The 16,248-nt window shown below is 38.3% G+C and overlaps 1 protein-coding gene across 2 annotated transcripts in view; it reads right to left on the reverse strand.

Annotated features, from left to right (window-relative positions):
• CUX1 (cut like homeobox 1) overlaps window positions 1-16,248 on the reverse strand; it is a 213,536-nt gene that overhangs the window by 116,400 nt on the left and 80,888 nt on the right. For both annotated transcript variants that reach the window (XM_072429632.1, XM_072429638.1), the window contains exon 3: window positions 11,195-11,242. In XM_072429632.1, the coding sequence (XP_072285733.1) occupies window positions 11,195-11,242 (48 nt within the window). The remainder of the gene's footprint in view (window positions 1-11,194; window positions 11,243-16,248) is intronic.

The following is a 16,248-nucleotide window of genomic DNA, read 5'->3' on the forward strand; positions in this document are numbered from 1 at the left end:
ATATTTTAGGCAAGAGAACAGTCATTTGTAAGAAGCTGGACAAATGGGCAAAGGTTCTGAGCAGCTGTGATAAGGCCCAAACTGTGATGACTACGTGACTGGGTCAGAACAAGTCTTGTGGGGCTTTCTTGATATGTAGTAGTTAGTACCATTTCAAATGTGGTCAATTGAAGGACGACCAGTGAAACCGTAATAGAGTCATGTGAGAAGGAAAGCTAGCCTGTCTAGTCTGATCCAACAGGACAGCTACTGTAGGACCAATGGATAGAAAAAAACATTATGCTAGCCACAAAAGGAAGCCCAAGCAGCCACACTGCTTACGCTGACCTTCATCTACCACCAAGAGTGGCTACAATGAAGTCGTAGAAAAGTAAGAGGTTGATATGATTAATTTTATGCAGGTCATGAGAATGGCTGGGTTCCTCCGAGTCCTTTACATGGGAAGAGATGGCAGCAGGATGAACTATGGGAAAAAAGACAGGATGGTGGAGTGACTTGTGTTGCTGCGAATATCTTGGTGCTGGATAACAAAGGCATCTTCAGAGGTCCTGTAAAGTCCAATATTTGTGGAGTATGAGCTTATTGGTGCCATGAGAGGGACCTAAACACTATTAGGTACCGGGTAAGTGACTTACGAGACGACAAGGCAAGCCAGGTCTTTTCAGGCAATGTTTGGAGTTGCATACTTTGCTTCTATGTATTTTTTGTAATAAATAAAAAGGATTTGATCTTTGAATATGTAGCGGGTACTTCCTACTTTGCTGTGCAGGACAATGCTTGTTGTTTATTGCTCCCGTTATCTAATTGTTAATCTATAAAGGTCACTAAAGAGCTCAGATGGCTGGATGTGCAACCACAATCCAACAGAAAGAGATCCCTCCGGACATGTTAATGTGTAAATATGTTTAGAAAGTTAGAATTAGAAAAGAGGAGGGCTCCATGCATTGCCATCTCAGAGAGGAAAACAGACCAGGCATGGTGACTGCTACTAACCAATTCTAAGCCTAGTACACACAGGCCGATTTTCACTTCTCATCTGACGCAAATAAATCTAAAGTGAAACCATCAGGACATTGATCATAAGAGACCGGTTTCTGATTGGACACGTTTAAAAATATCAAACAAAAATACACAAGCCACATGTATACAAAATATTTATCATAATGTTCTATATGTGGCAAAGCAGAACATCGTACACGTGTTCATTATTATAAATGTATGTTAAAGACCAATTAAAGTTAAAATTGAACAAGTTAACTTTCTAAAAGAACTTTTGTTGATTGATGTTGAACTTCAAAATCAAAAACCCAATGGGAATTTTGTGTTCCAGTAAGGGGGTAGTGGGGTGCTGTGCTTGTGGCAGTATATACTCTGTGTGTTACACAATATTCACCCCGAGCCGGTTTTCTTTAACAATATCACAGTGAGTCCCAGGAAAAGTAAAATTTTTTGGTCCTGGGATTAAAAATTTTGAGAACTTTTGATTTAAATGTATGCAATAGTTTTTTTCTGAAGTATTCAGAATTCGTTTACAGCTTGAATCATGTTACAGAATGAGGACATCCATCTGTATACAGTCCTTAAAATGAAATATTAACACTCTTACAGGAAATATAACAGGGGCAATAAAGATTTACAGATTTGTTTATGAAAAGATTCCTGTATAAACGTCAAAATACATGTATATGTCAAAATACAATGGAGACAGGTTCAACTCCCCCTGTTTACATAAAGGACTCCAACTTAATATACCCACCTAATCTCTAGGTTTATATAAAGTGTGAGTGCAGCTGCTATGCGCTGCACTGGCCATATGCACAGATAAATTATTGTTTAAGCAAAACATACTTGGAGATAAGTTTCTTAAAAATCATAAAATGGTACTTTGAAATTCCAAATATCTTCTTTTCCTGCAATGGAGTATTGGTATATCAGTATAATGTACAGATGACCTGCTACCACTGCAATCATCTATTCTGGAAAAAAGCAGAGTTCCATCACGAACATCACTTTGTGCTTCCACTGTCCTTAATTCACCCTGCAACATTCCAATGAATTTGTGCAAAATAAAAGGTCCCTGCGCCCTCAAGCTGTAAAAGCTTATTACCAGATTCTGCAGAGCTATGGTTTATTTATTGTCACTCAGAATTCTGGAATTCTGTGATTAACACAACAAGTGCAACTCCAATATCAGAAACCTCTCAGCTGTCCTTTCTTCTGCTTTTTCCTGCACTCGCACGGGGCAATATTGAAATTTTAAATCAGTAATAATTCAGCTGTAATGGGAAAGCTTGTGGTGTAAAAAATACATTTTAACTTAATTTCTTGCATGTGTTCATAAATCGAGAACCTGTAATCTGTGAAAAGGCGAGAACATTTAGTATATGAAGCCTTAGCATTACTGACTTAAATCAAAATATTTTACAAACAGTAGAAAGTGTAGAAAGATTGTTTATTTCATATAGTGAGTGGATATTTCATACTTATGTACAGATAGGTTACTCACTGTACAGAATGCAATCTTATGAGCGATTAAACTCATCAAGCTTTACTTGGGGTAATCAGGTAGACTACTAGTGAGGATAGTGAACTGCGTGCTTAATTTGGTTGTAGACTCATTGCTGTAGTGGAAAATAAGTTTAGTACAACAAAATTGCAAATAATAAAATGAACCAATAGTCTAATATTATCCATACACAGGCATTTGTCTCATTGAGTAGAAGGATGCCAAAACATTTGCCTGTCCTTGAAAGAGTCCTTCCTAAATAAACCAATTAGTGAATTTGGAGCATTCATGGAGAAAACTTTGTTTCCCTTTGTCAACTGAATAGAAGGTGATCAGCTATTGATCATTAGGATGGTTTTCAATACCTAAGAGCAGGTTCACATTTGCCACTTGCATGCTGAATTTTGAGCGGTTCCCCTTAAGGACTCGCACAGCAGTGCTGCTTCGAAAAGAACCGACGTCTGTACATTTGACTGCTCACCGCAGCCCCTATCCATTCCCATGTGGATTTCTGCAGGGAGATGCTACATGTAGAGTCTTCCCATGCCGCAGCGTTTCCTGGAATGAGGAAGCGGTAAACATACCACAACCTCATTGCCAGTGTGAATAGGCCCTAAGTAAATTGCTTTCAGTAGTAATGTTTTTGGAGAACAAAAAAGTTCCTTAGTACATATTTGCAGGTTCTACCTGTGTCCCAAAACCATGCGGTTGGGTTAATTGGCTTCTCCCCCAAAATTGACCCCAGACTGTGTTAAAGACATTTGACCATGATAGGGACATTAGATTGTGAGCCCCTTTGATGGACAGCTAGTGACATGACTATGGACTTTGTACAGCGCTGTATAATTAATTGGAGCTATATAAATACTGTGCAATAATAATAATCTTTACATGAACCATGGAAAGCTCATCTGGATGTTTGGGACTATGATCAAAATTTAATAAACACTTCTGTCTATCTTTGGTAGCTACAAACAGACAAACTTCATCCTTAACATTGAAGACTCAGTCTCAATGGAATTTTGACCACTACAGCTAATACATACAAAATATAATCAACAAATACACACCCTAAAGCTCACTCTGCACTTTGTAATATGTTTAAAACAATTACATTTCTACATATAAAGCAGCACCATTCTATTGCCTTTTGGCATTCAGAACTTTTGACATATCTGGATTGTGAGATTTCGCATAATAGATCCCATATGGAAATTTCTACACACAAATATAGATATCAGCTGATATAAAGAGACAGAATGAATAGATATATCTAGATTTTAGGAAAGGATCCAAGGACTCAGGGATAGGCAACAGATTTTAGAGCGATGGCAGCCTGCCTTTTGGCTCATTCGTTTATCACATTTGTTTCTTTTAAAATTTAAGGCAAAAAATAAAATCTTATCACCATGGATAGAAAAGTAATTGAAATTATACTAGGTATATGAAATAGTGGGCTCACAAGGGTTGGTGATCACCTGTAAGATGCTTAGAATTGAAAGGCTGTGATTTAATTTTTGACGAGCCTGGGATTCTAGGGCCCTAAAAAAAGCCCTCACTGGGTCACCTTGGTAGACTAAGGCTACGTACACACGTTAGATGATTCTTATCCAATAATCGCCTCAGGGCTGATATTGGATGAGAATCTGGCGTGTGTAAAGCTCTCGTTGCTCATAAATCCATCCTGGCAGATCCAAAAACGATCCTAATAGAAGTGAATAGGAGAGAGAGCAGTGGGGTGCCGCTCCGTCTTTCTCCCCCTCTCCATAAAGCAGAATGGTGTTGCATGTACAGAGCTCGTTCATGCATTTGCCCTTGGAATGGATCGTAAAACATCCTTTCCAATGACAATTATTGAACGTATGTACGCAGCCTAACCGTAATCTGTACTACTGATACTTATAAAGGGAACATAGGAATATGCTTTCAGATATGTTAATTCTTGACTCGAGCATTTTCCACTATGCTGCCTTTCACTACAGGCTCGCATGTGTTTGTGTTCAGCAATGACTGCAAATAGCATTTCTTTTTTTTCTCTTTGGCAAAAGCGGCACCCAACTGTATTTCACAACATAACATCCACCGAGCTGCAAGTAGCAGATGATGCTTAAGAGGTTAACTCGGCATATATCTGGCTCCTCTCCAGCCTTTGTAGAAGAATCACTACTAATGTGTGAGCACAAAGCAGAGTCCAGGCCAGCCGTGATTAATAGACTGCTGAATACGCTCCTTTCCTCACACACACACACTTTTCATTCCCCTGCTTCCATAGATCATGGACTTATCCTCGAAATATCTGACTGAAATTGAATTTGGCTTCTCTCTCAACCGTTCATTTCCTATGTTATGCAAGGTTATATCCTTTTCTGCATGAGCAGAACCAAACCAGCTGCAGCTCGGGAGAAGAAAATATGTTTTCAATTATAGAGCTGGCCTAAAAACAGAATGGTAGATCTGAGAGAGCCCTTAATAGAGCCATCATTGAGTGAACCTGCTAGACGAAATCCTATTAATTAGGTGTTTAGCCTTACACAGGGAACCTTTGATACTGCAAGCACGTTCTACCTGGCAATGCTATAGCTTTGTAACGCAGCAGGAAGTTAATATGGCAAACTTCCTCAATTGGCTATGCAAAGGTCTGACATTTGAAATGGAGATGATTGCAATGAAATATTGAGTTTCAGGAGTGCATTAAGCGACCAAGTGTATGATTTGCAATTTACTGTGCGAGCGGTACAACTCAACATGCTGTGAAAGGAATACCTTTCTCCTCTCATGTAGGGGATCTATAAAGAGAAAAACGTATACATTTCTTGTGTGGATGATATGGTTGTGTCTTTAGGTTTACAACATAAAATTAGTTGGAGATATTTAGCACACACCAAAACCTTTGATTATTTCAACTGCAATTTTCCCATAGGATTTTCGCATGTTATTCAATGTGCTTCCCTTGTGCAAATACCCAAAAGACCTGAGACAAGTGCTAGCCACCATCTTGGATGTGATATCAGCAGCCCCGGCAAACTAATAGAAGTTCCATTTTACAGTATTCCCTTTACTTCCCCCCCCCAGCTACATAATAGGTTATCCTAGAAAAAGTGAAAATGTGGGCTAACTAATTCTGCAATCAGACACTCCTGAAAAAGGATAGGGATATGCAGTAGCAGGAAGGAGGGGAAACTGAGATTGTGCTTCCTGGAGTAGCTGATCCAATGCCGATCCAATGCCATAGTAAAATCACCAGTAGGTGCAATATTTTCAGGAACATTTTGTCCTAAAGGAGGACTCTATTATATGGTTGATTTAATATCTCTTTTGAAGGTTCTCATTTATACCGGCCACTGTAGATTTAGTAGTAGTCACGTCATATTCAACTGGACTTGTTCTTGTAATGTTGAAGATGTTTGCAGCTTTCCAAACTGGTTAATTAGTTCAAAACTGTTGAAGTGGCCTGGAAAGCTGTAAAACATCTTTTAACATTACAAGAACAATACCTGCTGAAGGTGGAATTGGTTTAGTAACAGACTGCCTGACCAAGGCTACATAAACACATCCAATAATTCTTGTTCGATAATCAGCTAAGGGCCGATATCGGACGAGAATCTGCCGTGTGTACATCGCCCGTCGTCCATCGTCCGAAAGACCGTCCTGGCGGATCCATGGACGATGGACAACGAACAATCGTAATGAAAGCGAAGGAGGAGAGCGTGCAGCAGGGTCCCGCTCTGTCGTTCTCCCCCTCCCCTCTCTATAGAGCAAAATTCGTTCACGCATCGTGCAGTCCTTAATCGCAGGAAAGGATTGTGAAAGATCCTTTCCAACGACAATTATTGCATGTGTGTACCCAGCTTAGGAACCTTGCTGAGACAAAATATTTAGCTGCTAAATACACAAGTCACCAAGCCAGAAGAGGTGGGTTATCAATAGGGTGAAGGAGATAAGAAAAGCTACAGGTTGTGTTTCATTTCCAGTTCATGGCTATGGTCAGACATATCTAACCGGACATATCTGACCCTGCCTGTCTCTGGCTACCTGAAAAGAAGAAAATGCTGACAAAACAGGAAAAAATGCCTGTCTGTATAAAGACTGCAATAATAACGTACACATGTGATGCTGAGCCTTCACAATTACAAGAACTGAAAATTATTGAATGAAAGGGTCAGGACAGGAATAGTTGTAAGGGCAAAGGGATTAATTGTGCTGGATGTTACAGCGCTGCGTAATATGTTGGCGCTATATAAATCCTGTTTAATAATAATAATAATAATAATGTCCTGCAGCCATGAGATGAGGTGGGCTCTAGATAATTTGCTGCAGCTTTTATTGAACATTAAAAGAAGCTAGTGGGATTAGTTTCATGACGGTGAATGGAGAAAGTAGTAACACCTGATCTCAGTGTTAGGATCTGCAAGATGGAACAAAATTCCCACATGATCTTCAACTACAGATCACCACAGAAGCCCTAACATCATAAAGTAATGCCATTACCCCACATTTTTGTAAATACAAATTTCTATCAGCTGTAAGGACATAAAAGCATGTGGTATGTCAGAGATTGACCAAACAATGCAGGCGCTGTGTTAGACGACAAAGTCACAGCAATTCTACGTCTCATGGTGCACAATCTTCATGAACAAGAGTAGACTATGAGTTTTTTTATGATGTGCTGTTCATGTCACTCACCCTCCTTGAGCATTATATTCTTTATACACCATAAAGGTCAATGCTAAGCATAAGCTTCCAATAAAATAGGTATAACTAAATGGAAATGGCATGTAAAACAAGGGTTTTTAACGTTCTTAGCAGTGCTGGATCCAGGGCTTTCGTGTGCAGCACCGTACAAGCTATTAGACCTTTTTATTTATGCATAAGAGCCAACATTTTGACTGTAACCTCAAACTTTTGGTAAAGCCCATTAAAACCCATAGCCTGAATTTCACTGTAATGAAAAAGCAAAAAATATCTTTAAACTGAGAAGCTGTTTTATTCACTGAATATACTCAGTTATTATAAACTACTAAGGACAATTTCCTTTAAAGATGGTTATCATATCTCCCTGATAAGATCAGAAGCAAAGGTGTCAATCTATTGCATAAAAATAGATGTTCTACTTAAACAGGGATTTTTATGGCAAGATCTGTTTATGGCAAAATCATCCTCCTGCTGCCTTGTGTCTGCGACTCGCGCTACTTATTAAAGAAAAAGGCACATTTATATTGGAGTCCTATATGCCCTCTATTCCAGGTGGGCTATGCAAACAGATTGTGTTTTCTAAAAATTGTGTTTATTCAGCCCTGCAGCAAAATGCCATTAGGTGCAAGAAAGCTACATAAGGCTATGTACACACGTGCAATAATTGTCATTAGTAAACGAACGACTAATGGCAGATCAACGATTATGCACGAATATTTTTAAGTATCCCATTGTGGACAATTTTGTACATCATGTAACAATACGATCGTTCAAATATAATCCACCAATAATGTACACACACTAGATAGTGACATGTACAGGAGAAAGGGTACCGCAGAACCATCAACGATCACTGAATGACCGTACACACAAAAGATTGTGAATTATCGTCACCCAATCATATCCGCCAGGACGGCCACTTGTTCGTTTCCAGCGAAAGTCCTCGTTCATCGGCGTCGTTGTGCACTTTTTTTGTTAACGATTATCAGACAAACGGTCGTTAATAAATATTGCATGTGGGTACGCAGCCCAAGTATCAGGAAAGGTAAAGTTATGCAAAATAAGAACTGCTACAGACCCTAACCCTATGGTGCAATTTATTTTTCAATTTGCTACATTGCAGTGTCCATTTGGCTACCCCAACACACTTTTTGACAAACCAGGGTTTCTCCAGATTTTGATATGACTCTGGACTCTGGAGTAAAGCGCTGTGTATTATGTCGGCAATATAAATAGTGGCTAATAATAATAATAATTTTGCTAAAGGTCCCTTGAGCCCCTGTATGACCATTACTTTCACAGGGAACTACACTTTCCACCATTGTAAGAGGGTACTTTGCTCATTGGCCACTATGTAAGTTGTTGCTTCCTTGGTGCCCATTATTTTAAAGGGTCAGTAAAATTTGTATTATCTGCATTATTTTACTGTCTACTTTTATTATTACTTTATTATTGCTAAAATAATTTTGCTGTATACAGGTGTATAAAGCACAGAGGTTGTAAAAACAACACTTGGCATGTTTTATCCCTTTAGTGATTAATGAATTTACTATGTTCTACAGATATAAGAATTTAGCAGGGGTTCTCAAAGACCTGACACTTATTTCAAGGTTCTCCCATGGTAAAAAGGGCTGATCTAGTCAATGATCTAGTCAAGAAGCATATCAAATGAGGAGATTTGTGATTTACCTTGGCAAAGCTTACAGACATTTGCCCTCAGTTTGAAGGAAACCCTGCTGGCTTTCCCTAAATAAATATCTGACTGCAAGTGCCTTAAAAAATGTCCATGGCATGGACAAAGGTTGTAATGCTTTTACATTTATACCAAAGTCTGTACAGTGTAACGCAAACAATTCAAATAATTGACACCGGAACAATTCCCGTTAACATAAATCATGCTGAGATGACCTGCTGGTGTCCTTTGGACAAAAAATAAAACACTGTACCTGAAATACAACTCAACCGCTAAACTGCTATTCTACACAACAAAACATAACTGGAATGTACTGTTAATTATACCTGAATATACTTTACATTTAAGTATCATACCATAACAACGACAACTAGATTTTAAGATCCCAAGTGAGGTGGTATTGTATACTACACTTGCCAATTTCATAAAACAAGGTATTAAACCACAATTAAAAGTTTATGTATAACAAATAAAATACAACTCACATCTGCTTACTAAAATATCAATGTCATGTAAAAAAAAAAAAAATACAAACGTCATTTACCTTGCCTGATCTTAATCCTCCTCCATTTGTGTCTCACATACTCCCCATCCTAGACATTGCAGTTCACAGTGGGAGGGTTACAGCAGTGCAGTCACTTCTGCCAATCCACAAAACAGTGGGCAGGACTTGGTGTAGCCAGGTGTTTATTGACAAACTACAGACTTGGGAATCAGTAGTGCAGTGCTGATAACCATGTCCCCTGCAACATTTTCATTCCTCTGTAGTGAAAGCAGGCACAGACTACATAAGTGGCAAGAACAGTGCAGCATGGTTGCCACACAATCCAATGACTTCAACGGCAGGATCAGCAAATATATATAAAGATTTTTCCGGGTGAATAAAAGACATCTGTAAAACTTCATTATAACTGAGTGCAGCAGCATTTAAAAAAAAACACACTGGAAGGCCAAAGTTCTACCTTAAGGATAAACTGAGTCAAGATATGTTAATGTTAATAGATGACATGGACAACATATTGTTGTTTTGTATTCATATAAATTTTCAGGCAGACATTGAAAAGTAAACTATAGATCACTCTGAGTAGATCACACACACAAGAAATACTTGAACATAGGTCACAATCATGTAAAAGCATACTGGAACAAAACACGTAATTCATTCAAAACTTTTTTTGCTGAACTGGGTAACATGAAAATTGTCAGGTATGCAGAGGATTGTTTTTTAGGAAATATGTCATCACAAGGTAATATGCACCTAGTTTATCATTTACTCTATCACTGTCCTGGTTAATGTTAGGGTCATGTCACAGCAATTTTGTAGCAGAGATATGTAACCGCTACAAATCAATCTTATTTCTTGGCTTATCTGTAGCTGACTTCAGTACTTCCCTGTGCAGCTACAAACTGGCTGTTCTTTGGTCACCAGCAGCTGCATGGGATAACATTAGGGACCAGGATTTAGATAGATACTGCAACAAGTCACGGATGGAGCTACTAAGCGAGTTTTGGCTACACATACTTTTTATTGATTACAATTTTTCTATAATGAATATGGGCATAAAAATATGCCAACTCCATTCTACTTTTTACATCAAGTCGGATATTGAACAAAAAATAAACATTACCTTTTTAATTTTTTAAAGTAAAATCAACTTGTGTTTAGTTTCAGTTTGATCTTTGCTTCATAGGTGACAGTGTGCCTTTACCTGGGTTGTCATATAAAGCAAGGCTGATTAGCAATACATATTTCTGGACGTCTGCTGTCCGTAAACCACAGTTTTGCGGCTCTCAAAATGAAATTCCCCAACTAAATGCAATGATAGCGAGAGCCCAAAATAAGACAGCTAGAACATTCTATGCAATACTGTATTACTTCCTCCTGATTGGCCACTGAGTGTTCCAAATCCTTTTTATCCCACTGCTGATACTTGGCTTTCTGTCCCAAACAGAATCTCCTACAACTGAGAAGTATGGACTGTGGTAACTTCAATCAGCAGTTTTTTATTGTCCATAGGATTTGGTGGCAGGACATCTGAGTTTGAGCCTCCACATCTTCCCTCATACACAGACATTATGAAGCAAAAGAAGTCAGACTTTTACAGCAGCAAGACTCCATGCTAAGTGTTGGTAAAAAGCACTGCTGGCAAATTAGATAAACATGAGCAGCAAGGAGTTATTAAAGCCAACAGTCTCCATCCAGATTTATTATTCTTTTGATAGAAGTAACTTTCAAACAATATATTTACAACAGAAATAAACATTTTGTTATAGCAACAATTACAAATGTAAAGTGTTCTTACCTCTGCTTGGAAACTCTTTAACAACGGTGCTACCTGTTTGCGCAAGTCCTGCAAAGGAGAGAAGCAATAATTAGAGTTGTAAAATCCATATTCAGAGCAACCAGGAAAAAAAAGCAAGTATACTTCATTTACAATCCCAGTGGCTTGACGAATCCGCGGGCTGTCTCCGCTTGGCAAATTAGACTTTAATTATGCTCATAGAAATTTCCTATACGCATGAAAATATTGCATACTTACACATTATAGATCTCATAGGAGAAGTAATCTTAAACATGCCCCATAGAATAAAATTTCTGGCAATAAAATGATAACTTTTGTTACTAATCCAGGCAAATGGTAGAATAGCAGGCCATGTTTAGATCTTGGCAGCTTTGGGTCTCCAGAGGCCAGCCTTCATTTCCAGTTCTATTTTAAAGACCAGCTCCAGCCAAATGTATCCCCCCCACCACCACCACAACCCCCCATTTTGGCAGGCGTCACCCTTCCCCCTAAACCAAGTTCTTTGGGAGCTCTTAAAAGCTCCTCGCACTAAGCCTTGTTCTTTGGCAGCTAGTACACAGGATTTCTTAAGAAAAACAGGCAAACTTTTTTTTTTTGCAATGAGGCAATCCAAATGTCTTATTAAATATTTCATCAATACATTAACCAATTCATGGAAACATTTACACAGTGTTAGAAATATAGCAACACTTAATATCTTTCGGATTATCTCTGGTTAATATATTTAACTAAATTAAAAAAAAGACACACAACTTAAAAAGAGCAATCGCAGGATATAAAGTAAATCAGTTAGCTAATGACGCCATCCACAAATTCTGCAAAAAACATTATTTCAGATTACCCTTATCTATGGACTGTGCAATCCCCTGCAGAATTCAGAGGGGCAGTTAGAGAATTCATAAAGTGGTTATGTAGTAAAATTGTGTACTGCAGAACCACCTCTCTGTATTACTAATCACATTCATACTTTCAAGGTAAGCTGAAATTTGATTGTTAGCTGCAAGCACCAGTGCCCCTTTCCATCAGGTTTTCTTGTGACAGACAAGCAAATAACCCCCAGTGCATCTTTTTGTAACCCTGGCCGGCGTGTTCCAGGATCACCAGATTTATGAAGACCACCGTAGACTGTTTGCAATTCATAGTTTAATGTGGAGACGTTGAATGGATTGCTACCCTAACTGCATTGTAATTTGCAGGAAATTCTAGAGCCTGGCTGTGCTGTCATAAATGCCTGAATCACCAGTAAATTCCTGAATCACCAGTATGTTCAGCCATTTACCTTTGGCAGGTAAATGGCTGAACATATAGTATTTTAGCAGTGTCCTAAGCTTTTTTTCCTGGAGTGCAGGTATACCCTGCTAAAGGGAGAATACTGCATCCCTCAAACACTGGCATTATTATTATTATTATTATTATTATTATTATTATTATAGGCATTAGGAAACAGCCATCAACCAAAAGCTGTTAGTCCAACTAATGACCTTTTCCCTGTAAGAGAGGGCCAGCTTTACCTACGGCAGTACCAGGTGATTACATAAAAACCTTATTTAACTACCTTTATCTATTTTATTTAGGTTAGTTAATCTGCAAGTTGTAGATGATGGGCAAAAAACATCTATGGTACATTAAAATGAACCCAAGGCAGGGTTATTCACAATTAATGAATTTCATATCCTAACAAGTTATAAATTACATTTTAAACATCTGACACTGATCTATGTAGCTGCAAGCAATGTGGAGCAATTCATCCTCAAAAACAAGCAGTGATGTTGCTCATATTTACTATTAGCACATTGCTTTCACCCTTCTCAGAGCTCTTGCTCTGTGTTTTACCATTAAATTTCGAAGGTTGCAAAGACCCTGCTGAGAAGGAGAATGAGCTGAGCTTGTAAACATTAAAGAGTTTGTGCTATAAAGACTGAGGATGCATTATTCCACAGTGGCTGCAGGTCTATGGAGCTTGGTTTAAAGCTCATTTACGGTTTGGTGACGGTATGTAAATATCTGATGTCTATGGGCTGGCCACAGCTGCAGGCATATATGTAGGAAGTCATCATTCATTCAATATTGGATTGCTTTACAACAGGAGGAACTATAGATATGAACAAAAGATTTTTATCTCTATGCAATGATGAATCACTATAAAACTAGGCATAGAAAATGAAGACTGAAAGTAGGACGTGTGTAAACAACAGATAGCACAGAGCCAGCTCTAGTAATTAGGATGTACATAGAAGATAATGTATAGAATAATACTGACCAAAAAGAATTTTGGTTAAACTGAAATACAATGAGTTCCATGACCTTAGACTTGGAAAGAATCCTAATTATCCCACCAGCAAAAAAAAAAAGTCTGCATATAATTTAACTTCCCAATTAAGTGTTTAATAGAGCCTGTGGGAGAATCAACCGTGTAATCATTCAACTGATCAATACTACATGGCACATAAAGACTCCCTGAATACACACACTGAACTATGGGCTTCTTCTACATGTATTATATGTGCATATGTATACATACATTATATCATTAGAAAACAGGCTGCTTTATACCAAGTAACAGATTCTTTGCGGTCCCCACAAGCCTGGGATTGCTTCCATACCAATATAGCAAGCTGATTTGTTTATTAGGCTTTTATTACAAAGCTTCTGCAGTGTGTTCAAACAATACATTTTGAAAACCAATGCTACACAGATCTAATTTACTAGCCATATTAAAATGTCCTATAGTCATCTGTATATATTTATACATAGGCATGTATGAGACCTGCCCTGATATGAATATAAGGGCTCATTATTTTAAGCTGGTCACACCAGCTTGGCACTAACAATAAGCAATGACACCAGTCAGTAGATTGTCAATATCTATCTAAGGCAGCATACACACGTGCAATAATTGTCGTTGGAAAGGATCTTTCACAATCCTTTCCAATGACAAGACGATGCATGAACGAGGGCTATACATACAGCACCATTCTGCTCTATGAAGAGGGGAGAATGAGTGGCATCAATTTCATTGCGATCGTTCTTCATTCGTGGATCCACCAAGATGGATCCTTGAACAACAAATGACGAGCGCTATACACACTCCAGAATCCCGTCAGATATCACAATCGATATCAATCGAGAATCATCTTGCCTTAAGCTTAGTACACACAAGCAGATCTGCTAGCAATTTTTTGCTTGTCTTATCAATTTGATTAAAATTTCCAGTATTCAGTAATCAATTGTTTGGAAATCCTAAAACACTGCACATACGTATACACTTGTAACTCCTAAAACTTGTAGTTTTCTCAGGGTATGGATAGGAATACCAAAATAAATTCTAAAAATAATTATTGGTCGGATGCTGAATTCTCTTCCCAGTCACTTGACATCTAATCTTTTTATTGTACTGGAAATTGAACCAGAAGTGAAAATGAGCGCACTGGACCTTGGATATTATAACCTACCCAACACAGATTCAAGAGATGTAGCTTTGAAAAAAAAATGTGACTACCAGTTGGATAGATCTGGCACCTTGTCTGTATGTGAGCACACGTATGTATTCCGGTACATACATGACTTGTCTACATGCACTATAAACCATTACAAGCATCTTCCACAGTGCACCGTATGCAATAACCCAGCTACCTTCTAATTAACATTCTTTTTTTTTTTACTCCCTTCCTAAGCAATCCCAGAGTGAACTGCTATTCTGCCTTTAAAAATAGACTGAGCAGATTTTAAATGCATTTACCAGGTACGGTTGTACGCACTGCAGTGATAAATAAAAAATACCATAATCTGCAGCAGTTCACAGCCTTACTGAAATTTCCCCTCACAGATCTTGTGAAAATTCCATTAGCTTTAATTATTTACTAGGAGGAGATGTAGATTTCTCTTCTTGACCTATTTTTCAAAGCAATGATTAAACAGAAGAATTCTCCTATTGCACATATGCTGACTTGCTGTGCTCAGGTATGCTGAAGGTTTACAACAATGCTATAAAAACATTTGGTGGCCTGCAATGACAACGCTCCAGAGGAGAATGATTTTTAGCCAAGCCTTGCTAAATACAATAAAAGCAAATACAATCTAAAAAGGTCTTCCTAGACCAGCATGCATTGCACGGACAATGAATTACTAAGCCTTGTAACAGCTGGACAGGCCTGTCACAGAGGAATGTGTTAATGGCAAATGTAAGAAATTTGTATTCCAAATCTGACCTTTTGTAGCATGACCCTGGCACAATGAGACATCAGACACACATTATTCTTGCTGGCTGCTTAAGAAAAGGAATTCAAGGCTGATAATGTAAGCAGGGAAAAAGACCCTGGAACTTTATTATATACTATAAAGAGGTAACTACTATATAGGTGATGGCCGGATTGAAAGGGATTCTTTTAGGAGATAGTATTATTATTAATAAACAGGATTTATATAGCACCAACATATTATTCAGTGCTGTACATTAAATAGGGGTTGCAAATGACAAGACAAATACAGACAGTGACACAGGAGGAGAGGACCCTGCCCCAAAGAGCTTACACTCTAGGAGGTGGGGGAAGTAACAGACAATAGGAGGGGAACATATGAGTCTATACCTTCCTTGTTCTGCTATCACAATGCTTTAGTAGTGGTCTGTAGTCTCCTTTCATAGAAGTCCATACCTAGTTCTACAATCAAGTGCTTTAGAAGCACTCTGAAGTTCCCTCTCTGAAATCTATACCTTGTTCTTTCCTCATAATGCTTTAGGAGTGGTCTGCAGCCTCCTCTCATGGAAGTCTATACCTTCCTTGTTCTAGTATCACAATGATTTTGAAGTGGTCTGCAGATTTCTCTCATAGACGTCTACACCGTGTTCTCCCTACCTAGCTTTGCCTCCTCTTGTAGGAGTCTATACCTTGGTTCTTTGATGTGTAAGTAAGGTTTCCCAGACCAAATCCTACTAACCGGAACACAGACTGCAATATAAACCCAAAGCTGCCAGCCATTACAACTCTTTCCAAAATTATATACATTGATAATAACAACCGGCTGGATTCAGGCTTTAAAATAAAAATCATGTTTGA

Source organism: Pyxicephalus adspersus, chromosome 1 (genome assembly GCF_032062135.1).
Source record: "Pyxicephalus adspersus chromosome 1, UCB_Pads_2.0, whole genome shotgun sequence".
In the NCBI taxonomy this organism is placed as follows: Eukaryota; Metazoa; Chordata; class Amphibia; order Anura; family Pyxicephalidae; genus Pyxicephalus; species Pyxicephalus adspersus.